The 26,046-nt window shown below is 36.5% G+C and overlaps 1 protein-coding gene across 3 annotated transcripts in view; it reads right to left on the bottom strand.

The window, feature by feature from the left end:
* Positions 1 to 25,314, bottom strand: part of gpp (grappa) — a 35,923-nt gene extending 10,609 nt beyond the window's left edge. Inside the window, exons 1-9 of one of the 3 annotated variants that reach the window (XM_053755560.1) lie at positions 25,076 to 25,314; positions 22,378 to 22,418; positions 16,156 to 16,294; positions 7,835 to 7,975; positions 7,510 to 7,695; positions 6,768 to 7,196; positions 5,652 to 5,815; positions 4,439 to 4,608; positions 2,644 to 2,801 (exon numbers count right to left, since the gene is read on the bottom strand). In XM_053755560.1, coding sequence (XP_053611535.1) covers positions 2,644 to 2,801; positions 4,439 to 4,608; positions 5,652 to 5,815; positions 6,768 to 7,196; positions 7,510 to 7,695; positions 7,835 to 7,975; positions 16,156 to 16,294; positions 22,378 to 22,418; positions 25,076 to 25,159 — 1,512 coding nt within the window. In that variant the 5' untranslated portion in view covers positions 25,160 to 25,314. Of the gene's footprint in view, positions 1 to 2,643; positions 2,802 to 4,438; positions 4,609 to 5,651; positions 5,816 to 6,767; positions 7,197 to 7,509; positions 7,696 to 7,834; positions 7,976 to 8,324; positions 8,459 to 16,155; positions 16,295 to 22,377; positions 22,419 to 25,075 lie in introns of those variants that run through there. The other 2 variants (XM_053755569.1, XM_053755577.2) reach the window with 2 other exon arrangements.
* Between the last annotated feature and the right edge of the window lie 732 nt (positions 25,315 to 26,046).

Here is a 26,046-nt window from a genome sequence, read left to right as displayed (position 1 = left end):
GGAACACCACAGAAGCTTGAGAAATTAGCTGATTATAGAAAATCCTCCTCTTGAACGAGTGACGCGAGTTCAAACCGCTGCATATGTTACTCGTCAAAATCGGGAGAAGGAACTTCCCTATTTCGACGAGGAACACCACAGAAGCTTGAGAAATTAGCTGTTTATAGAAAATCCTCTTGAACCAGTGATGCGAGTTCACACCGCTGTGTCTATTGCTCGTCAAAATCGGGACAAAGAACTTCCCTATTTCGGCGAGGAACAGCACAGAAGCCTGAGAAATTTGCTGTTTATATAAAATCCTCTTCTTAAACGAGTGACGCGAGTTCCGACTGCTGTGTCTATTGCTCGTCAAAATCGGGAGAAGGACTTCCCTATTTGGGCGAGAAACAGTACAGAAGCCTGAGAAATGAGCTGTTTATAGAAAATCTTCCTCTTGAACGAGTGACGCGAGTTCAAACCGCTGCATATGTTACTCGTCAAAATCGGGACAAGGAACTTCCCTATTTCGGCGAGGAACACCACAGAAGCTTGAGAAATTAGCTGATTATAGAAAATCCTCCTCTTGAACGAGTGACGCTAGTTCAAACCGCTGCATATGTTACTCGTCAAAATCGGGAGAAGGAACTTCCCTATTTCGGCGAGGAACACCACAGAAGCTTGAGAACTTAGCTGTTTATAGAAAATCCTCCTCTTGAACGAGTGACGCGAGTTCAGACCGCTGCATATGTTACTCGTCAAAATCGGGAGAAGGAACTTCCCTATTTCGGCGAGGAACACCACAGAAGCTTGAGAAATGAGCGGTTTATAGAAAATCCTCCTCTTGAACGAGTGACGCGAGTTCAAACCGCTACATATGTTACTCGTCAAAATCGGGAGAAGGAACTTCCCTATTTCGACGAGGAACACTACAGAAGCCTGAGAAATTAGGTGTTTATAGAAAATTATCTTCTTCAACGAGTAAAGCGAGTTCAGACCGCTGCTTATGTTACTCGTCAAAATCGGGACAAAGAACTTCCCTATTTTGGCGAGGAACACCACAGAAGCTTGAGAAATTAGCTGATTATAGAAAATCCTCCTCTTGAACGAGTGACGCGAGTTCAAACCGCTGCATATGTTACTCGTCAAAATCGGGAGAAGGAACTTCCCTATTTCGGCGAGGAACACCACAGAAGCCTGAGAAATTAGCTGTTTATAGAAAATCCTCGTGAACGAGTGACGCGAGTTCAGACCGCTGCATATGTTACTCGTCAAAATCGGGAGAAGGAACTTCCCTATTTCGGCGAGGAACACCACAGAAGCGTGAGAACTTAGCTGTTTATAGAAAATCCTCCTCTTGAACGAGTGACGCGAGTTCAGACCGCTGCATATGTTACTCGTCAAAATCGGGAGAAGGAACTTCCCTATTTCGGCGAGGAACACCACAGAAGCTTGAGAAATTAGCTGTTTATAGCAAATCCTCCTCTTGAACGAGTGACGCCAGTTCAGACCGCTGCATATGTTACTCGTCAAAATCGGGAGAAGAAACTTCCCTATTTCGGCGAGGAACACCACAGAAGCTTGAGAAATTAGATGTTAATAAAAAGTCCTCTTCTTTAAATCAAGCAAGTTCAGACCGCTGCGTCTATTGCTCGTCAAAATCGGGAGAAGAAACTTCCCTATTTCGGCGAGGAACAGCACAGAAGCTGAGAAAGTAGCTTTTAATCGAAAGTCCTCTTCTTATACAAGTGAAGCGAGTTCAGACCTCTACGTCTATTGCTCGTCAAAATTGGGAGAAGGAATTTCCCTATTTCGGCGAGGAACAGCAAAGAAGCCTGAGAATGTAGCCGTTTATCGAAAGTACGTTGTTTCAGTTATCTGTAACTATGCCGCCCAAAAGTCGAGTGATCTAATTCCGTACTTCTGCTTTAGCACTGCTCTGAGATCACAATAAATCATTAATATTGACACAATTAATTCAGCGACATTATGTGACACCCTACAATTAATTTCTCAATTATCGTACCTATAAAACACACCAATATTATATATACAAATATACAATAAGGATAACACATGAATAACCATTTGCGTGACTATCTAAAATTTATAAATATCAGATAGTTATGTAAATGTTGAGTGAAATGTTCAAAAAACGCAAGCATTGATGTGGTGAAGAGAACATGCAATTTAAAGGAAGAAGGCAGTGCCAACACCTTCGGTAAACAAATCACCAATTTCATAGCAAGGTGCAAAAGTCATAACATTTGCCGTACTATGGAAGACTTTCTATTGTTAATGTTAAAATCCGCTGTGTAAACCATAGACAGAGAAAACTATAGAGTTCATCATATCTTTCGTTTCGCTCATACAAGAATTAGAAATGTGTAACAGAAATATAAAAGAAGAAACGGAACAGGAGCTCGAGGGACAAAAGATACTAATCTTTTGTCCCTCGAGGTGTGCCCAGTTTTACAAAGCCCAATCTGCCGCATTTTTAAATGGAAATCTTTTATTTCGGTTTAGGGCCCTTTAGTTTTCTTAGTCTTTGCTATAGACCGAATAGTTAATAAATTAATTATTTAGTGAAGGAAAACAAACGATTTTCATCATTATTAGTAATACCCCGTAAAGTTGTAAAAGGTAACAGGGACTGGGGACACTTACCGCGCCGTTGTGCAGCGTGGAGGCGAGTGTGGTGGAATGCAGCAGGTCGAGGCCGGCGATGGAGGCGGGCGCCTGGCGCCGCCGCTTGGCGCGCGCTGCGCGTCGTCGCGCTCCGCCCGCGCTGGCGCTGCGCTTGCTGCCCGAGCGACGCGACCGGTCTGCAGCGGGATAACCACAACTAACTTAATGCAATTCATTTATTTGATGCAAAACATTCATCCAAATTAACGAATATCATAAATTAATCGATGGAGAAAAAAGAATCCTTACAACAAAACTACTGCACGGATTTTCCTGATTCCTGAAGAAGGTTTAAGTGTATAATTTTTTTTTTACCCGAACGCTGGTAAAAGAAGTTACAACGACGAGCCAATAATTAAATTAGTAAAATAAGTCATAATTAACTTTTTTTATTGGAGTAATCCTACCAAACATTGTAAGAACAATATTGCAACATTTTGTAAATTGGAGTAACCTAAGTTCATGCCAGGTATAGCTATAAGAAAGTAATGAGGGTTTTGTATTCCACATAAGTGATTACTTGAACTGCGTTGTTGTTGTTGTTTATGACATATTAATATTTCTGCATTAAAATGTATAACAATGTGTAATCTATAACAACAAGTTAAAGATCAGAATTCAAATTTATTTAAAAAGTACCTCAGGTCCTTGTTGATTAAATGTTATTATAATTTGAACGTTTTTTTAAATGATAGATTTACATAAAAATTTAGTTAATTTAGTTGCTTTTATTTATTCGATTTTGTTTTTGTGGGATGATAGCATGCTCTCCATTTAAATTTGCACACCTGTGGACGGTGAAATATGTAGGATTAAGTTTTTCTTTCAACACCACATTGTAAAAAAATTAAAACTCATGTTTTTGCAAATGAATAATCTTTGTCTACCTGTCTTGGTTTGGTTTAGATTTTATAATACTAGATCTATATAAAACTAGCTGCGCCCCGGGGCTTCGCTCCCGTGGAAATTTCGGGATTAAAAAGTGTAAATCCTATGTGTTATTCCAGGTTTTTTTTTCTACCCGTGTACCAAATTTCATAACAATCGGTCCAGTAGATAATGCGTGAAAAGGTAACAAACAAACTTTCGCATTTATAATTTATATTTCGCATATATAATATAAATATTAGTTAAGATGGAGTATAGACTCATTCACCGCGTGACTTTTCGTTTGTCACATTAATTCGCTTGTGCTCTCATTGCAACAAAATTTACCATGACATTTACATTTTCAGTGCATCGACCAATGTTATCAAATGGCCATTATTTTATCATTGAATTATATTTAGTACAAACAAGCACAGCTTCTCTTCTTCATAATCGTATTACTCATGGCTGAGGGTCGTGGTCATTACGTGGAATTAAACACACATAACAACTTTCTTGGCATTAGTAATGACTGGTTTGCCATTGCCTTCTCCATTTCACACACAAGTTAATAATCAACCAGTGTGCAGGTTTCCTCACGATGTTTTCTTTCACCGGAAGCAAGTGGTGGCCGAAAACGACTGTACGTGAGTCAGATTGGTATACAAACTCAGGCACGAGTAGGATTCGAACCTACACCACCACCATTAGCACAGTTTAAAGAGAGTCATATAATTGTTCTAAAACCTTGCTATAGACGAAACAGCCGCTAACGTTGCAGTCAGGGTTGTCACAAAATATGAAAGACGGGATACTGCATCTGTATCAGGTTTTCCAGATGTTACAGCCCTTGACTCCCAAAGCGTCACCTCTCAGACCGTCGGCTGTGATACAAGTGAGTACTGACTGGAGTCGGAAGAGGATGCCCAGGGTGCGCCCCACTCGCGCGGCGCGGGCTCGGGCGCTGGCGGCGCGTCGTCGGTGCCGCTGGACTCCTCGTCGCTGTCGTCGCTGGAGCGCCGCGCCACGCGCCGCTTCGCCACCGCCGCACGTGCCCGTGTTCTGCCGTTGTCACCTCTGAACATGATCATACAATTTATCTTAGCGCTACAAGTAAATGTACGCTAACACAAAAGTGTACCGACACTTGGGCAAAAATATAGTTGAGCGCATATAGCCGGGACATATAAATGGGGAGCAGACAAAGAAAATCCTAGATTAGTTATATTGTTCATATACGATACCTGCTCACAAAGAATCATATTCCAAGTTTAAACTTAGATTTAAAAGTACGTGGAACTAAAATTGCGAAATCCATTGTGACCTGAGGAGAAAAGTATTCCGGCTAATACAAATACGAATCTCGCTAGATAAAAACGTCATTCAGCAAGTTAAAAAACAATTCTGTCATGTTATATCAGAAAAAGAAAACTCATATTAGTTATTGCTGGCTGAATTTAATTGCCGGTCACTTTTATTTACATACTTTTTTTTAATTTCTCAGGCCTTTTTGAACAAAAGATATATTGTGCGAATGCATTGCGCGTTAGAAAATTTGTAGTTTCTTTCAAGTTTATAACACTCTTCGGACATTTGATGATATATCGACATGTTGTCGCCTAGTGACAGTGTTAAAGATATTTTAACGTCACCAAGCGCCATCATGGCTTAACGGTTATTCATTACAAGCTGTAATGAATAACCTTTAGCCGTGGAAGAACGTGTGATTCTCAACTCGGGTAATTAACGCCCTCGATTACGTCTTGGGCTTAACATGTAAACCTCGTGCCTCGGTGAACCATGTCTATTTTTAAATTAACAAAAAACTATACTACCCTTGTCGTTACAAGTGACATTTTTTAGAGTAAGAAATGATTTTTAAAAATTATACGAGAGAGAGATTGACAGATACACCAGACTTTTACCCCGTTAGTCGCAAGTTATGAAACTCGTCAGAATTACAGTTTACCATTGAACGACCGCTCTTCTATGAGGAGCCTATGCCACCACGCTCATGGGCATGCAGACAATCAAAATAAAATAACTAGTACAAGAGATAAACGAGTTTGAGTTGGGAAGCCATTGCAGGAAGTGAGCTACGAGGTGTAAAGCGAGCTTACCTGACAGGTCTGGATCTGACGACCTTCTTCCTCCGCTCGGGCAGGGAGCCGGTGCTGTGGTTGCTGTTCCCGTTGAGCAGGTCGGGCGTGGGCTGCCGTGTCGGCGGCGCGCTCAGGTGCCGCTTGCCACTACTCTCGCCCTCTTCTATACCATTATGTACACCCTGCATACATGGGCTCACCATTAGCACAGCTCAGTCACATAGTCGTCCACTGACTTTGATTGACATGACAACCGCCAAAATATATAGACTGACACAGACTTGACTACAAAGTCCCGACGTTTCATTGGCACGTTCAAAAAATGGCCGCATGAACCAGATAGGTCGGTTTATTGTGTAATTAAGAGTTATTTATTTACGAGTTGCACTTCGTGACTTCGCTGCAACAGGGTGCCAAGGTGTCATAAAAGTTAATAAGTTTATTCTATATCAGTATAGCAAATTTCATCGAAATCCAATAGTATTTGGGTAAAAGAGTAATAAACATTTTTACATTTATATACTTCCTCATATAATATTATTAGTTTTATGTTGCAGATGCCCGCATCTTAGGCGCTCTATCATGACGTGATATATATTACAAAATCGTGCACAAAATCACAAACATAAAATAAACTTATCCAATGGATTCTACAACTGATACAGGCAAACAGAGAAAATCGAATGAGTGGCGTCAAAAGCGGGTTCTTGAACGCTGGAATACTTACCTGATTTTTTTTTGATTTGTAACAAAGATAAAATCACTATAAATTTTATAGTGATTTTTACTTTGTTATTTAGTATGTGTATTTAGTTCGTATATATATATATTGTATATAAACTGAATACACACATGCCATAGATTAAGCAGGTATATAACTGTTAATACGTATAGATTTAATCTATATAATTATGTGATTTAAATAAAAATAAGCACAAATTTATTACATAAAATTATTACTACTTATGTCACTTGAATGAAAAATAAAATCATGAGATAGCAATGATCCAATTCTTGGGAGGAAATAGATATAGACCACATAAATATAATTAAAAATACATATTATACACTAGCTTAAAATTAGATAAATTAATAAGTATAATAAATAGAAAGATGATGTGATTGGAAACAGACCCTTTTGCTGACCTTGAGTTTCGGATTTTTCAGTCTTTGAAAGTATCTCTCCAATTTGGTCCTATCTATAATATGTAAATAGTATGAGACTGGTTTTCCTGTCCATGAAACGGATCCTTTCAGCGGTGACATTTCACTGACGTGCATAATGGTCCCGATGTCGCTTAGGTTTCTGTCCGTTATTCTGAAGTTCAGGGGACAAAAACTTTTCGATGATACTATTTTCGCGCCATCCTTCAAGTCGGCGAACCTTTCTTTCAATTGATGGTCTACATGAGGGCCAAAGGCGAAGTTATTTACAAAGACAATAGTTGCTGCATTAATTTTTTCTCTGTGCTCATCTAGTAGAAAATCGCCTTTTATTAATTTATACTCTCCATACTTTTTTCCATACCATTTCATCCAAGTTCTGAAATGGATATCCATATTCTGTAAAAATAAAAAATAAGATCAACATAACAGCACTAATGTGCAATGCACTAGTAATGATTCTTACAAAATACAACAAGAATAGAATGGGTTTCTAAATATAAATACGCAATTTTATTAAATATACGATACTAGCTTTTCGCCCGCGTTGATTTCCTACGGGATCAGTTATTTCCTGGATGAAAGGTACCCCATGTCTTTCTCCACACCTCAAACTACAAGCAAAATTGCAAGAAGATTGGTTGAGTAGATAGAGCGTGAAAAGTTAACAAAGATTACTATCGCATTTATAATATTGGTTAGGATATATTACCTCAGCATATTTACTAGGAACTTCAGCTTTTTCGACACCAAGACAAACCCGACAGGGCGTCGCGGCGGCCATCTGTAGCACCACTTGACCCACGCCTGAGCCCAAGTCCACAAATACATCTTCAGATGTTATGTCGATTTGATCTATCATTTGACAGACTAATTCGTATGAAGTCTCACCATATACCTGAAAGATCAGATTTAAAGAATTGTTACAATATCGCACATCGTCGCATACATTGTCGCAGATAGCATTTATTAAAATGTAAAGTATTATTAATGAATCATGGGAAATAAATACTTAGTTCAGGAAAAAGAGACGATACCTCAGGCGAAAATGGTTCATACTGGTTCAATTTGTCAGGGTCAGCAACTGCTTGATTGTATGTTTGTTGAAGGATGTGCTTCAGTAACCCTCTCGAAGGATATTTGTTTAGGCGTTGAGCTGGCAATGATGTCCCCTTCTCCTGAAAATAAAAATAGAAAAAATAAAGTTACAGTTTAATGTATCTATATCCCAGTATAGGTAAGATTATATATAAAGGTAAGATAAAAAGTTATTATTTTTAATTTTCCATATCTATAAATAATATTTACAGCATCAATAATGATACAATCTACATAATAAATTACTTGACTGCATATAAATGCGAAAACTACAATATTTTGGCAGCCTTGACATTGCCAGTGTAGTGAAATGACCGATCAATACAAGCACTGCGTCATTTAAGAGCAATGTCGATGGCCTTGTAAACGATCACGACTCAAGGTTCGATGATTTATCTAATAAGTAACGAATAATAAGTAGGTACGTACCGCTTTGAACAGACTCAAGACAAGCGGTCATTAGCTTTGAATGGCTATACATAGAAAAGCAAGGAACACGCCACACGCGTGACGTGGGCACGTGTCTCGATCGACCGCTCTGTTACACTGCACAGGAAGTGCGGCCGGTTGTGTTTGCATCATGATGCCCGCGAATTATCGAATCCAATGAAACTATTTGATGCTATGCAGTTACTAGATATACAAGTTACGGTAGAATCACGTACACGAAACAGTTCGTGCGTAGTAAATTGCTGAATAAACTAGTACAATACAAAATAAGTAATAGTTGTAGGACAGCTTTTTGATTATAATTTTATTATTAAGTCGCATTCTGCAAACTAGATCACCGATTGTGAATAGAAATAATGTGGCCATCACGGTAAATAGCAAAGGCAAGAATCTGAAGTTATATCATCAAACTAGGTTAACGTAGCGAGCGGAATAGTCATTTTTCCGGGATGAAAGGTTTTCTATTCGACTATTTCCGTACTTCGAACTACATGTACTTATGCAAAATGTTAAAATGTTTGAGCAGATAAAGCATGAAGAGGTAACAAACTTACTTTAGCCTTTATAATACATATTTCAGAATTCGTATTATTATTTTTTCTATTTACCACCTGTGGAGCTGGGGAAACCCATCATGGGCACCTGGGAAAGGAAGCCCAGGTAGAGCCGGACTCCTACCGGCTTTGATACTGTGGTCCCATCCCATCGCTGCTTGACCTGACATACGCTACTGAATGCAGGCAGGACGGGGCTGCCCCAGCCAACCACTTGGGGTTGCGTTTGTGCTCACCACCGCAGAATTCGTTATTAGACCTATTAGCATTTGCCAATTTGTAAGGTGTTCTAACGTTCTAAACAATCGTTTATTAATACTTAAAAGGTATCTTAAGCATCTGTAAAAGTAGGACTTAACATGTAATTATTTTTCCTTCTATATATTGGCAAATAGGTATGCTGAATTTCCAACATTTCATATCAATAATAGCGGAGAGCAATGTTTTGTTATAACAAAAAACATATACCTAGCTACTTCGTACATGTAGGTTAGTATAGGTATAGAAATTGACAGCTACTATATTTAGAACGTTGTGGAAAATCAATAACGACCTCTATAAGGTGGCGGGCGAGTGCGGCACGCGCTTCGTCTGGCACCTCCACATCTCGCGGGGCCGGGCCCCCGCGGTGGTGTGGGGCGTGGGGCGCGGTTTGCCGACCATGCTGACGCCCGGCTCGTCGGTTTGTTTACTATACGACTACAATTCATTCATTGTCTTGCTTCTATAATATCAGATCGAAGACCTACATATATTTGTTAGGTAGACCGCAGATTCTTTACAAATAATATTCTGTCAGTGGTTCTGTTGTCTGTTCTGTAGGAGTAAATAAATCATAAATATTATTATTTATGATTTATTATTATTTATGAATCATAAATATTATTATTTACGATTTATTACACACACACAAGGTGGTATTAAAACTATACAACATGATTATAAAGTGATAAATGCGTATATTGGTGGGTTGCACAATTTGTTTAGAAAAAAAAAAGTTATTTGAGTCGCATTATTGTGAAAATCCTTCACTTTTATTTTCTCCCCTAGCCCGATTACTTTATGCGTAACGTAACTGGGTTAGGGGAACCTACCTACCTTGATAAATCAATACCTATCACATTCCTCTCGAACTTGTTTATATTGAAAGTAAACAAAAAACGTTTGCCCAACCTTATGAATTAAAGGTGACTAATTGCAAGTAATTATTAATGATGTTCAACTTTTTAAAATAACAATTAGGCACATACTACTTATACATATAAACATTCAGAATAATTAAATTCAAACTTGACGAATTTAATATGCTAGCGTGGGAATCGTGTGCCATAGCACGAACAATATCAATCCAAAAGAACGAACAGCATTAGCATACATCGCCGAGAAGTGATGACGCAATAAGTATACTTTCGTATCTTCGTGCCTAAATAGCCTACAGTACGATGTGAGTGTTACATCACATGTACTTGTACTGCAGATGGGTTTAGGGAAATTTAGAAAGCGGTCCTACGCTTCGTTCAATTCAGTCAACGCAATAACACACGTCACACAATTCATAGTGCCACGTGTTCACTGCGCTGATATCAATTCGTCACACTTGATAAGACGCTGCGCTGGTCAGGCTGCATTGCAAATACTATAGAAGTTTACTACAATGAAATACGATTACATTTCATGTTTTTCTATCTGCACAGTGATATAGAAGACTAACATTGAAAATTATTTTTTCGCTCGGGTAAAACCATAAAAAATTATACGCCTAAACCTTTCTCGGGAACACACTATCTACTAAAAACACGTATCAAAATCCGTTGTATACATATGACAGACAGACAGCGGGAAGGGACGGAAGGGAATTGTTTTATAGGTACTACGAGTAGGTACCTATGTAGTGAAGTGACGATAGTGACAGTCATAATATTATAGGCCTTATGTTATGTCGTCCTTTTATCTGCCGATATCCGATGCCCTTGTGCTCCGACTTTCGCTCCGTCTTCTATTCCACAGGTAGGTAATTGTACCGCTTTCTGTCCCATATCCTCTATAGCTTTTATTTAATTATTTGTAAAAATATTTCTATTTAATTATTTGTAAAAAAATATATTGAAATGTATATATTTGTTCAATTAATATTCTTTATTAAAATATCCTAGAGCTATATGGCCCCTTTTATCAAATTTTATCTTGTGTCTAATGCAACGTCGGCGGTCTCCAATGCAACTGGTTTGGACTCCCGCCCCGTTTACCGTTTCGTACATATCTATTTCGAGCATATGTAAATCACAAATTCCTAATTTATGTTCTGTTCCCTACTCATCATAATTTACCGGCCTCCATCTATTTTGCTTGGTTACTATATTAATATATATTATATATTTGTCCGTATATATTAATTGTATAAACCACCTCACTAACCTTAACACACAATCCTTACCTATACGGAATTATGATACATGCATAACAATTTACGACAATCAATCAAAGAATTAGTAACCGCTGCGCTTATTCATGACGAAACTACCTGTAGGTACCTAAGGGTTTTTTGACAAACAAACATACATACATAACTACAAAAAATGTATTTTTGCCCCAAGTAGAATGAAAGAACTCGCTCGCTCGATCAATTAGATAAAGAAAACAACATTAATTTAATTTCAGGTAGGTACCTACCTATTCCGCTCGTTCTCGTATAGTTTAGGTTAGTCCATGTTGTAATGTATGAAATCGGTTCAGTGGTTCCGCAGATTACCCCCTACATACAAACTCACAAACACTAGTTTTTATAATATTAGTAGGTACGAGTATACGAGACAAAACCTAGGTACCAAGTACAAGTTTGTAAAATTATAAGCTTTGCTATCCATATTTATAAAGCCATTTTGAAGTCAAAGTTTGTTTGAAATAGGCTTTTTAATGTCAAATGATAGGTAGATCACAATTCGTTAACGGATCAACGCTGGCGCAGCCAAAATAAGGTCATTAACACTACGTGAGACATTCGCGTTCGCTCAATATTGCGGTCAACGCCCTCACTCGCGTCCCAAACCGTGCCATGATTTGTGGCTGTTGGTGCACAAGGTCCAAAGAAACAATTAATTTATTTATCAATTTCTAACAATAGTACCTATTACAATCCACTGATACCTATCTTATTCATTCTTGTGTGCCGTACATACACCGTGTGTGCCTTTTGTGAGTTTACATGTAGGTGTAAACTCACAAAAGGCACAGGTAGCAAAGGTAGTAGCGCTCTTAATAAATACATCAACCTATTCGAATACATTCCAAATTCACAGTTATTACCGGCACATAAAGATATATACATATAGGTACTTTGCTTTATTAAGGAATCCCTTTTATCTTTTATCTATAGAAAAGATTATATACATAATGTAAAAATAGGTAGGTACTATAATTATGAAGCACTCTGCTCTACCACCGCAGCATCAGTCTAAACGCGATAAACTCAAATTACAAAGTAGGTAGGTTACTAAACGGATTTTCATGCGGTTTTTACACGAGGGAATTTTCAAACTCGCAGTTCAAGTAGCAAAATAAAACAAAATCAGCTGAATAAAAAGTAACAAATTCGTGATACCACCGTGGTAAATAAACCTTGCATAATATAAAAAGAAATTACTATGGCGTCTGTCTGTTTGTACGAACACGATAAACTCAAATAGGTACCTACTATTGGACGAATTATTATATGGTTTTCACCAATATTGTAGGCGATTCCTATAAGGTTTAGGTATATAATTTATTATGATTTTCCCCGAACGAAGCCGAGACGCCCGTCTCGCTAGTAAATATATTTTGTTTAATTTGTCACCTGTCAGTGTGTGTATGCCCAAATACCTATAAGTGAATGACTTTAAGGGTAAAATGAGGACAGTGCATTGTACTGATAGAAGCCGTCTGTCTACTTACGCAGGTCACTAAACCTAACTCGTCAGACGACCGATACTTGTAATATAAATGTATTTTTTAGAAACAAATGAAACAAAGCTATCAAAACGAAGATTTCTATTGTATGACGACATTTCCTTACGGCTAACCTTCCAAGATTCACTATAATCAAAGATGGGTTTACGATGGACAAGAACGCCAGTTTGCGCCCTTTGTGGTTTACGCCCGGGCATAAACATTTACGTCATATTGTTGGTTTTTGAACCTTTTGAAATAATTTGGATATTGTTAAAAAAACAAATATGCAAATAGTTTCTAAGCATTTGCGAAATCACTTGAATATCCAAAGAGGTGCGGTAAACAAAGTATGGACCAACAAAGCTCCCGGTAACATCTCGATTTATAATCTGCAAACTTTTCTAAGTTCAAAAAGATCTACAGTTTGCGGTCCTCACATTTTGCATACTCAACTTCTTTCAGCATCTTGCTCTAATAGGTACTTGTAATGTATTGTTTTCTTTGTTGCAAGTAAAACAAAAGCCATATTTGATTTACATTAATTGGTTCCTACTTGTGACGCCGACTTCCAAGGTTATTACGCTCTTTAGCACGCCAGTCATGTCATGACTGCCGTCAGGCTATCCGGTGACATCATTCGTTCGATCTAATGCACCGCCCTGAATGAAAAAAATTATATACCCCAAAATTAAACTCGTTGAGCCCTTGCGTAATTTCCAACTATAAATCTGTTATCACTTTATTATAACGATAGAGCAGGTAGACACTTAGCAACAGGTGGGCTAGCAGGTGCTTTTAGACCCGCCTAACGTTTTGCCGAGTGTTTTATTTGTAGGCCTACCTGATGACAGGACAGCTGCTTTCGAATAGCTAGACTAGTCTATTGTCAGCAAAAGAAACGAAATCAAATCGTACAGGAAGTTCCTGAAAGATGATTCAGTTATTTCACAACATTCGTTGCAGCAAATTCACAACATCCTTGAGATGCAAATATAGAGGAGTAAATTTACATTTATGCGTAGAATTTAGGACAGACACGCAATAACGTTATCGGCTCCATCGGAGCGACATCGTCATAACCAGAAATTAGAAAAAGGAAAGAAACTAAAAGAGTAATCATTCCTAATACCGATGTCATAATAATAGGAACAGAAACAGCATACAACGAGTATAAATAGTTAACCTCGCGCGGCGTCTGTGGACATCGATCGCTGCGTCCTCGCCGCCATCTTGGCCCTCGTGTCTCCCTCCTGCAGCTCTCGCCCCTCTACCCCCGCCCACCTCCTCTAATGCCCCTCACTGTCCCACATTCACCATTATCATCATTTTGTATTCGCACATACTCTGTTCTTGGTAGGTGTTCGATTCTGATGACCGCTGGTCTTGATACAATATTGTGTTCTGGATCTGCTATTTACATTATTCGGCTAATGGCACTTACTTCCTAACCAACCATCTATTTTTTAACACACCATCCATCATCTACATCAGTTACACAGTTTACAATTCGCCTTCTATCAGGGTAGTTAAAAAAAGGGTTGGCGATTCCATACGCAATGCGTAAATAAGCATTGACTAATAGATACAGGCAAGGCAAGACAAAGCCATAGATAAAAAGTTTTTTTTCTATTTCTGGTGTTGCATTCAAATTGACGTCGTAGATACAGATGCAGTTCCAATACATTAGCATTTTATCCCAGAATGTTAATTCAGAAACGATAAACGAAGTCGTGAGTTAAAGCTACTATAATTATAGATGTAGGAAGTTCTACAGATAGAAATAGATGAAGGTGACATTGAAAAGCATTGATATTAGTTTCCATGGAAGAAAATATTGCCAAGTAGCTCTCAGTAGCTGCTCATAGCGTCAACGTCACGCACATCACCCACGGTCATCTAACACTAAATAACTACATTATGATATAATTAATAAAATGTTTTGCTATATGTAACTACGCTGTAGTTAACTGAACGTTATGAAATGCGCAATTTAACAATAAATATGATAATTCGTGAATTATACTAAAAATACAGTGAGTTCAGAGTACTTATTTAATATCTAGTAGGTACGCACAAATGTACACGTACAATGCAATGTTGCTAGTTGTAGCACTTTGGATAATGGAATGGACCATTTGAAGGTGAACATAAACGGAAAAGCGACCTTCCGAGATAAGAGGGCTAATAACTACGATAACAAGCAACACATGTTTAGATCACAAGTTACATGACTATTGTTCAAGTGCTCTTATATCAATACATACAGATCGCAAAATAAAGATGATTGAATTAATTTTGCGCTTGTTTGTTATAGCTTGACTTAAAATGGAGTATAATGTACCACCAGCAACTCTAATTTCAACACAATTTTCATGGTGGGGTGGCATGGCAAATTACATAACATGAAGCCATTTATGAAATATAAAAATAAAAGCGACCATGAACCCTGTAGTGACCTCATTTGAAATAATAAAATTTAATTATTCGAATCCGAAGTTGATGCCTAATTAAAATTTAGCTCTTTACAAAATCGGAAATTGCGGGAACTACCGAAAACCGGAACCAGCTCTAATTTGAATTGTTTATGATGCAATAAAATAAATAAACCAACACATACTAACTAACTTAAAATAATTACTTATACATGCTATCAGAAATTGACTAATTTCGAAATTACAAGCGTTAGACGTGAGTACTAAAAACAAGATTGTCACAGGGTCTCTCCAGTCTCCAGCACATAGTTGCATGGATTCTGAAATATGAATCAAGTGGTATACGGAGATGAAAATGGAGTAGGGAGGTGGGAGGTGAGGCAGGCGCAACTTGCAAGTCACCCGACCACTCTGTAATAAACGCTGCGCAGAGGTCAGGGCGCGACTGACGCACAGTATTCACGGTCATCTAACATGGCACAATCTACGAGTATGTATGTATAACAGAAAATGTAATAATAAGTACAGATATCTAACTTAAATCATTTTTTTTCGTCAGATAAAACATTAAGTTTCAATATAAAAGGCTTCCATTTTATTCGTGTTTATTTAGCAAACAGTCAGCCGACACGTTTGCCCCAATTTTGAATATGATTAGTCGACAAATATCATATTATGCTTTGCAGACATTGTATCGAGTTTCTGACAAATGCGACAAATAAATACTTAAATACAGATTCATCTCGGAAAAATAACTGTTACCATGGGAAATTCACGCGCCAAATATAGTATCAACATATTACAACTTCAATAAGATTCGGTACAGCTTTTGTCAATAATGTTCTATATGCTCTTGAAAAATCTTGCAAAATGAATAAAAAAAGGCAACAAATTTACCAATGCAACAACGGAGTCTATGGCGCGGTTGAAGCGGTCGCAGAGCGCCCGCATGCTCTCGTATGAGTGGGTGTCGTAGTCGCACAGGATGTTGTTTTCCAGCGCAGCCTTCATCTCCGGCAAGTCGTCGCACACCCACCTGGACAAGTGCAATTCGTAATTAATAATACCTTACGAAACTCGCAATTTGGTTAACTGTATTAACTAAACTGAAAATACAGTCTTGATAATAAAGGCATATTATGAGTTTTGTTGAAATGGCTAGAGCATTTAGGTATACCGTATAAAATAATTTAATTACTCTAATATTTTTATAAAACAACCCAGATACTAAGAGAAAATATTTTTATAAAAAAACCCAGTTACTAAGAACTTTTCTATCGCTTTCTTTTAGTATCACTAGCAGCCCGCCCCGACTTGACTCGGGTAAAAACATTATAAATAAACCATGAAGTTCAAATTAGCAAACAAACGGCAGCGACCATGCAGCGATCTTGCTTATCTTTCTAATTTACAGCGTCTTCGCGAAGATGAGAAGGTTAGTCGCACTCGTACTTTGTGTGTTACTTTAATGCATTCGACGCTCCACGGGTCGGCTCCTGACAAGAGAACTCCTCAACGGTTTACTGCTCAGGCATGACTTTTTTATCAGGTGTTGAATGCAAAATGATTCTTCCACTACGACAGTAAAAATCTAAGTTCGCTCTAAGTTTCGATTTTAAAGTGAAATCACAAAATTTGCGACATCTATGGCATTTATATTGATCGCGGTTTAAATTACTAACTTTCAGATTTATTCTCTGTATCTTTAGGTCTAGTTTTTTGTGAAATTTTCTTATTCTATGTCCGTCCACGTAAGTAACTTATAGGTTTTTAACTTATAGATTTTCCTATGTAGTCCTAAAGTTTGCGACATTAAACAACATTATTTTTTAAAACAAGCTATAAATTACATAATTTCGGATTTTTTCCTTTATCTGCAGGTTTTGAGTTTCCTGCTAAATTTCCATTCTGCAATACACAATCAATTTCAATATTTCGTACACATTATAGATATTTCATACAATACACTATAATCAATGTGGAAATTAATAAAAAATTAGGTTATTCCTTGGCATTACATATACGGTGAGCTTCTTTAACATAATTGAGGGCAGTTTCAAGGCCATAGAGGGTGAACGCGTCCGGTCGAGATGAGGTCGCGATGTTGTCTCTCGCAATCCCAAACGTCCTGGGACTAAACGGGTTAACCTGCTAAACAGGTTTCCGATTTATTTCCGACGTAATGAATAACTTAAGACAAGATATGAACAGGTGAGGAGGCTTTGCTTTCCGTATCATATTGATGTTTGCACGAGGTATAATTGTATTTAATAATATCTAAACCGGGGGTAACACCGCAGGGTATAGCGAGTATCCTATAGCTGTACCCGATGCGATTTCACGCTTCGATTTATTTTGACACTTTTTTTACAATTTTCGTAAACTGTCCTTTTTTTATGGGTGATTGCCTAAATAATTTTATTTAATGTTTCGAGGGTCTCTTCACTCTGCGTATCAGCCACTACTTCCTTTTTCGTAAACTGTCGTTTTTTTATGGGTGATTGCCTAAATAATTTTATTTAATGTTTCGAGGGTCTCTTCACTCTGCGTATCAGCCACTACTTCCTTTTTCGTAAACTGTCGTTTTTTTATGGGTGATTGCCTAAATAATTTTATTTAATGTTTCGAGGGTCTCTTAACTCTGCATATCAGCCACTACTTCCTCGCTTGCTTTATGTAAAACAATTTATATATATAATAAATTTTGTGAAACAATTACTACTCGCATCTTAATTCTTTGGCTTTCTTTTTAGGTAGGTTTTAGAATATCTAGAAGGTTCCTCCAACGCTTTCTTTAATTCATTTTTAAATCAGTAAATCCTATCGACTTGTACCTACTCGCTTTTTAGAAAACGAGTAACGATATCGTTGAATTTGCTTACGGGGCCCATAAAACGATCTATACATCCAGGATCTATGTCTGAGAAAATTAATTCATATTTTTTACCGAACCGACCTCTGTCGTCTAGGTAAGTCCAGGTATTATGTAATAAATAAATGTAGTAGCTACTATTATTTTACTCGCGACGGATTATATTTCATTAAAAACCAACCATTTTTTATGATTAACACATGATATAAAATAAGTGATTGGCTATTCAAACCCAGGGAAATTGTATATACTTTGTAGAAATCAAAATTACTGTTGATTGCATAATTATTAAAGTGTGAAAGAAAAAAAGTACGGTCAATATAATTTAACAACACTATAAGTGTGTACCTATAGTGTTGTTAAATAATATTGATTGCGCATTGCGAAATCGTGTATGTGTATACACTATAGGTCTGTTTTTTAATTATTCCTTTTTTAATTTATTTAAATTAAGTACAACGTGTATTGTAATTTTTTTCTTGGATTATATTAGATAATATACCTATGAACTGTTTAGTATATTTCTTGAATTATATGGCAAAATATACTTTTTTCGGTCCATGTGAAAGCGACCCAAGCTATAAAACAAATTTAATAAAACTTTCACAGAAATCATAGTATAGATAATCAGATTTAATTCAAAATGATTGAAGTTCAGGATTCGAACCATCAACAGTAACTACGCGAATTCAATGGTGTTTACCGCTGAGCTGTCTACTCGTATCTTTAGTTGACGAAATTTTGAATGGGATTATTCCTCATTTAACTACCCTAAAGGTCAAATTTTAAGAAATCCTGAAACACGGTTGTCATTATTTTTGTTGCATAGCATTTATGCCAATTTTCAAGTGGATTAGTAAAGATTTTCGTTATTTCTTATACAAACTTTACCCCCCATTTTTACCCCTTTAGGGGTTGAATTTTGAAAATTCTATTCTTATCTGAGAACTACGTAATAACCTAAAGTTACTGCCTAAATTTCGCGTTTATAACTTCTATGTTTTAGTTTAATAGTATTAGTCTAGTATGGTTTAGTTTAATTACAATAAATAAAAACACTCATACTTAAACTACGCAATTTTCATGCATCGTAATTACGTAGGCATCTGTCCGATTTCAGGGATAGTGTGTAGCCGGCAAATCATTACAATTAGATCACGAATTTACAGTTTTGCAATTTTTTGTCTGTCTGAACACGACCGATTTCTTTGAAATTTTGTAAAAATCTGACACCTGTGTTAGCAATAACACAGTCTTTACGAAAAGCACAATTTTTGATAACGAGATTTGTCGAAAATTAAAATGCCTACTTTGTCTCCGTGATATTACATAACCATGACTGAATCAAATGATTATGACATTGTATTCAAGTGTAGGTCGGGCAGTAGGGCGACATTGAGAGTAGGTAGGTACCTACTTAGGAATGCGCGCGAATTTGCCTCGGTCATCGCTCCTACCTACATCCTTCACTACCACGCACGAGACTGATAGCAAAATATTTTATGTGCTAGAATAAATAAGTAAAATAATTATTTATTCTAGCGCAATAAAATTAAAAACATGACTACTGCCGTCTTCTATTAAATTCGATTAATGCCCACTTAAAGCATTTTTTTTGTAGTTAAAGGTACAATTTATTCAGAAATTTCTCTCAAATGGGTACGTAACTCTTGTAAAATTATCAAAAAAAGGAAAAGAGCGCACCCGTGGAAACTCCCGGTTCTGGATAAAGAATATACGAGGGGAGGTCAAAAAGTTCGCGGAATAAGGGGGAAGCGGGTTGAAATTAAACATTAAACTATTTTTCCTTTTCAATATATTCTCCCTTAACTCTAATACATTTTTCAGATCTCTCAAATAACTTATTTATACCTTCGAAAAAAAATGATTTATCTTTGGTGTCAAAATAGGTCGAAATTGCCGACTTCACTTCTTCATCGTCGCCAATTTTTTTTCCACGCAGCTCTTTTTTCATTTTTGGAAATAGATAATAGTCACTGGGTGCCAGGTCTGTAGGGTGGGTGGTTCAATTGTTCGAAGCCGCATCGGTGAATGGCAGCCATCGTAACATGGCACGTGTGAACGGGTGCGTTGTCAAGCAGAAGGAGCACACCTTTTGACAACTTTCCTCTTCTTTTTTCCTTAATAGCTTCTTTTAATCTTTCCAGTAAAGAAGCGTAGTACTGTCCCGTTATAGTCACACCACGTTCTTTGTAATCGATCAATAAAATGCCTTCTGTATCCCAAAAGACAGTCGCCATGATCTTGCCAGACGATTGTGTCACTTTGTACTTCTTTGGAGGAGGTGTGCCTTTTTTATGCCACTGCATCGACTCTTGCTTCGACTCAGGTTCATAGTGGTGAACCCAGGTTTCATCACCAGTAACAATCCGGGCCATAATTTCTTCCTTTCTCTCCACAGAGCTCCAAAAACTGACGAGAACACTCGACACGTTCACGTTTTTGAAGTGGCGTGAGCATTCTCGGAACCCATCTTGCACTGACCTTAGTCATGCCAAGATGATCATGTAGAATATTCAAAATATTGGTTTCGGATACTCCATTGCTGCAAGCTGCTTCTTCGTCAACCGGGCATCTTCCAATACAAGTTTTTCTACTTTTTCGACGATTTCCGAAGTGGTGGCCTCAATTGGCCGTCCGGAGCGTGGGTCATCTTCAATGGACTCTCTTCCTTGTTTGAAAAGACCATGCCACTTGTAAACCATGGTTTTTCCAGGGGCAGAGTCCCCGTAAACAGCCAACAGCTCTTGAAAAATAATCTGAGCGGATTTTCCTTGCTTGGTAAGGAACTTAATAACGGCGCGGTGTTCAATTTTCTCCATACTAGCTGATTTCTTCCGGATTCAGTTGTTTACAGGTCGATAACACAAAAGTTAATGACCCGATTACGTTCAAACTTGATATATATACTCTTAATGAGGTGCTCAACTAGTAACTACCTGGACGAGTAAACCTACCCCCACCAACACCTCCATTCCGCGAACTTATTGACCTCCCCTCGTATGTTATTTATACAAACCCAATTTTATACAAATCTGTCCACCATATTTTATGGCGGCTCCACACTTTCGTCGAACGGGATAGTACCCACTGGACCTCCAAAATTCGACCCAAATGCAAAAAGTGCCCATTGGACCTCATGTTCGGGGCCCATTCGACCTCCTTCAAAAAAATTTATTTTAGGTATACTGGACCCCTTTTTTAATTTTGCCTGGTAGCCACTGGACCTCTAAGTTTTGACCTCATTGCAACGGACTTAACTCGTATGTCCCATTCGACCCTCCTATAAATAATATTGAAATTATCTGTACTATTAGACTTTATTGTCAATTTTATTATTACGAACAGTACAATAGTGCACAAAATTGTAAACTAAAATGATATAAATAGTTATTTCGCGTTACGTAACGTAATAGAGCTATGAACTAAATATTATGCAGGTACATACATGTGATTCATAACATATTTTTAATTATTTAATTTGTAAGGTTAAGAATGGCTGTGGTCTAAAATTATTGAAGTAGGATCTTTAGAATATATAAATTATTGAAGTAGGATCTTTAGAATATATAAATTATTGAAGTAGGATCTTTAGGATCTTTATAATTAAGAATTTTATAAAAATGTTGATTGTTTTGAGTTTTAATATGTCGATTAAATATATTGATTTATGACTGTAGTTTTTTTTTGTACTTATTTATTCCTATATCATTTCAATTTTCTGCATTATTCTACTTTAAAGTCCCATTTTGACGAGTGATTTTGGAGGTCCAGTAGGTACTATGACTATGATGAGGTCGAATGGGTCCTTTTGTGTAGGTAATAGTTTTCTTGGCGGTCCAGTGGGTTTTTTGATTTTGAAGGGAGGACGAATGGGCCCTATTTTTTAATGAGGTCCAATTTTAGAGGTCTAATGGGTACTTTCCTCGTCGAATGCTGATGCAAATGCATGAACATGTAGTTCGTGTTTGTGCTTTTATTTACCGCAATGAAAAACCAGCAAAGTATATGTACTAGGTTCCACATTATCGCGAACTTTTCCGCGATAATGTGGAACTGGCATTAGCAGAAACAAATATCGTCATATCATCACATTTAAATAATATTACTATGATATTTTATCATGTACACCAAACTCTTTAGCTAGGTGTTATTTTCTATTCTTCTATTAAGCTTTTAAGCACCTACATGTTCCTTATTTTAAGCAAGTGGAATGTGTATCTTACCGTATTGTTTCTACTATCTCCAAGGCCCCATCGTGTTTGTCCTGGAACAATAAAGCCAAAGTGTAAGAGCATAAAAGTGGTAAACATATTAATAGATTATAGCGTAGATGACAAATCTTAATTTTGGTGACTATTTGAAGGCCCATATATTATTACACCAACAGACCACCTGACCACCTGACAAAAATACTGTGACAATGCCAATGCTTTCAAAGATATGACCAAAATGATCACACATATTTGGACTCAGAAAAGTATTAATATTTTGGCCAGCAAAAAATATAAGTATATTAAGTAGCTAAATTGGTCAGCAACTTATGTCAAAAATAAAACCAATGGCAAACATATTTCAAATTATTTTACTTAACACAGTATTTCTACCTTACTCTTCACAAAATTCCAGCAGTCTTATTACTTTCAGAGCTTTACCCTTTTCTTGCTGTTCATATTTAATATTTTTTTCATGGAAGTCTTAAAGTATTCCTAAGTGGTAGATTGCTTTCTGTGGCTGATTTCGTTACTTATCAACTATTCCCTACATTTTTATCATGTAACTTTCATCTAAAAAGCCATCACACTTAAAAAAAATCATTAATGTGTTTGTAATCAGTCAACAATTTTTAGAATTATAGTCTGCTAGTTTTTGCCCGCATCCTTCTCCATACTTCAAATTACATGTTTGCAAAATTTCAAGAAGATTGGTTGAGTATGTAGAGCTTGGAGAGGTAACAAACAAACTTACTTTCACATTTATTATTAGTTTATGCAGATAATGAAAACCACCTCTCACCTATCCTTTACTATCATATACCAGAAAAATATGCTAAAAACTTTATTAGCGAATTCTTATTATCCAAAAAGCTTCCCTTTACTGCAACAAATTTTAAGATCAGAAAAATATAACTTTAGTATATTCTTGTGTGACTCACCACATGCTCAGTTATAGTTTTCTTAGTTTTTCAAAGTTATTTTATGTCACACTAGCTATTGCCAGCGACTTCGTTCGCGTGGCTGAACAATTTTTGGTAAGGAGTCAAAATATCAGACTGAACAACTATTGTTAGGGCGTTATTTCTATATTTCCTATAATTTAGCTGAAACATTATGGGTCTGTATCAGGTGTTCCAGATCTTCGATTTCTATAGCTCAACATAAAATGCTCATCAGCCTGAACAACTTTTGTTAAGGTGTAATTTCTTTTTTCCTATAGTTGGACCACCATGGGTCTACATCATGTATTCCAGATCCTCAATTTTTATACCTCAACAGAATATGCTCATCAGGCTGAACAACTTTTGTTAAGGCGCCATTTCTATATTTCCTATAGTTTCGCTGGACCATCATTGTTCAGTTTATACCCTATATGTCGCCCAGCCTTAATAGCTATATAAAAAAAGTTTCATTTGAATCTGTTCAGTATTTTCGGAGATTAGCTTGATATACAGACAGACAAAAAATTAATTTTTTTTTTTGCTTTATATTTTCTTTTTAATTTATATTTTCTTTTTCTATCCATTTCAGTCAAATTAAAATTTAATATAATAATAATTTTTTACAATATTTCCAGTAAGACTGAATGGGTGAGAAATTTTAAAAAATAACTCATTTTGCCATTTTCCATGGAATGCCCCTGAATGGAACTGCAGGACCAAATCAAGAAAGTTCATTTGTTTGTTTCTTTACAGACAAGTACCTAATTGTTATTTTATTGTATCACAAATGAGAGCATATCTGCACCTAGTGATTCACAAGCATGCACTTATTTTGTTTACATTGGTATTCTAATTATTCTTAGATAGATGCCCATAGATTTCAGATGTTCATTCTTTTTCAGGTAGAGGCAGAACATATTATTATAAATGTGGCCCAATTCTTTCGGGTAAAACCATAATAAAAAAGTAGCAAAATCGGCTCAGAAATTTTTGAGTTTGTTCATTACAAACAAAATTTTTCTCTTTATGACATTAATAATATGGATATGGATTATCATGTACTAGGTAGCTAGGTTATGTTTATGTCAGTGTAGACAATTTGATAAGAATATTGTTGCTATATATACCTACATCCTATCATGATTCTACACTTGATAGAAATGTGAAACTAGGAAGTAATGAACATTATTTTTTTATTTTTTACTATAGTTTACATGTGTTTTGGAACCAAATCCTAAAAACAGTGATCAGTCACAATGTGATTGGTGATGATCTTATTTTTTTTGTTATGTGTAAAATTAGTCCAAATCACTTTTAAAGTACCTATGAAATGTAAATTCATAACACGATGAGTGAAAACTGCGCAACACAGTGTGTACATATCTAAAAAAAGCCGACACCTTGACAAAACACGAGGTCAATACTCTCTATTGCAAGACCCATGTGATATGATAGGTATTAAACCTACTTAAATGTGATTAACATTATGTATGGTATTGGCAACTATGTTATATGTAGAAATTTTAACACTCATTTATTGCCCCCAGAGATTTGCAAATAAGTTTGGCTAAAGCTATATTCGTAGTTTATTTTATACACAGAGATTCAAAGGTGAGATTAGAAATTTTGAACTATTTTAGGGAGTGATAGTTTCAAATTATTGAAAGTACAATGCACTGTACTGTGTCACGAACATAATAACTTTTAATGATTATGTTACAATGACAAGTACACTAAAATAATAATTAAATATACAGTTCCCTTACCGAACCATGACCTGAAGTGAGGGGCCATGTATAAACAACAGGTTCCGCGCCTGCAGGAGAATGCAGGCGTAAATCCAATGCCATGATAGGAAAACCGCTGCATCAAAACACACACTTTTCACTTATACACTAAAATTATCACTAAAAACACTAGATATCAACATAATTTCACTGCACTTTCACACACACACACTCTGAACAACCGGGCGCCATGTTGAAAATATTTCTAAATTCAATCATGGCCGACAAAACAGTGTCTGGTCGAGACGAGAAAAAAGTATTGCCACCAACATTTTAACAGGTTTTTATGGTTGTTGGCAATACTTATATTATTTTGAGTTTTGGGAAAAAATCTTTTGGGATAATTCTACACAGTGGCACACAAGTGTAGACACCATGGATTTAATAAGTACTTCGTACAACTGGATAGATTGCTACGAAATACCTGACAAACATTAATAAACTCAAATTGCAAGACTCTAAACACTATTTTAGAATAACCATGAAAAATTCTTGAAAGAGACTCACTTTGTCTTGGTGTCCCTTTTTTGTAGTATTGTGACCACAAATTTTGATTTATCACAAAATTCACAAAATATACACAAAATTTGATTTCCATATTGTATTGAATCTAACGTTTTTTTTTCATATTGCCATGTATGTATGTATTTTATGTAATATATATGCATTTATGGATGTATGTATGTAACACGATAACTTCCGAACCATTGATATGATTTTAATGAATTTTAAAAGGTATGGTATGGTATGAGGGTTTTGACGTCTATAAGTGATGTATATCATCCTATATTGAATAATGTTTTTTAAAAAAAGGTATGTAGGATTTGTCAATAAGTTCGTAGGGAAACAAAATTTTTATCTAGAGCTTTCGACTGACTATTCTTTCACTCGTGAGTTGTGGCGAGTGTGTCTAATGAAATTTGATACTTTCAACAGAACCAAATACAACA

Source organism: Plodia interpunctella, chromosome 2 (assembly GCF_027563975.2).
Source record: "Plodia interpunctella isolate USDA-ARS_2022_Savannah chromosome 2, ilPloInte3.2, whole genome shotgun sequence".
NCBI lineage: Eukaryota > Metazoa > Arthropoda > Insecta > Lepidoptera > Pyralidae > Plodia > Plodia interpunctella.
The sequence above is the reverse complement of the archived record's forward strand: the minus strand, read 5'-3'. Positions and strand labels throughout refer to the sequence as shown.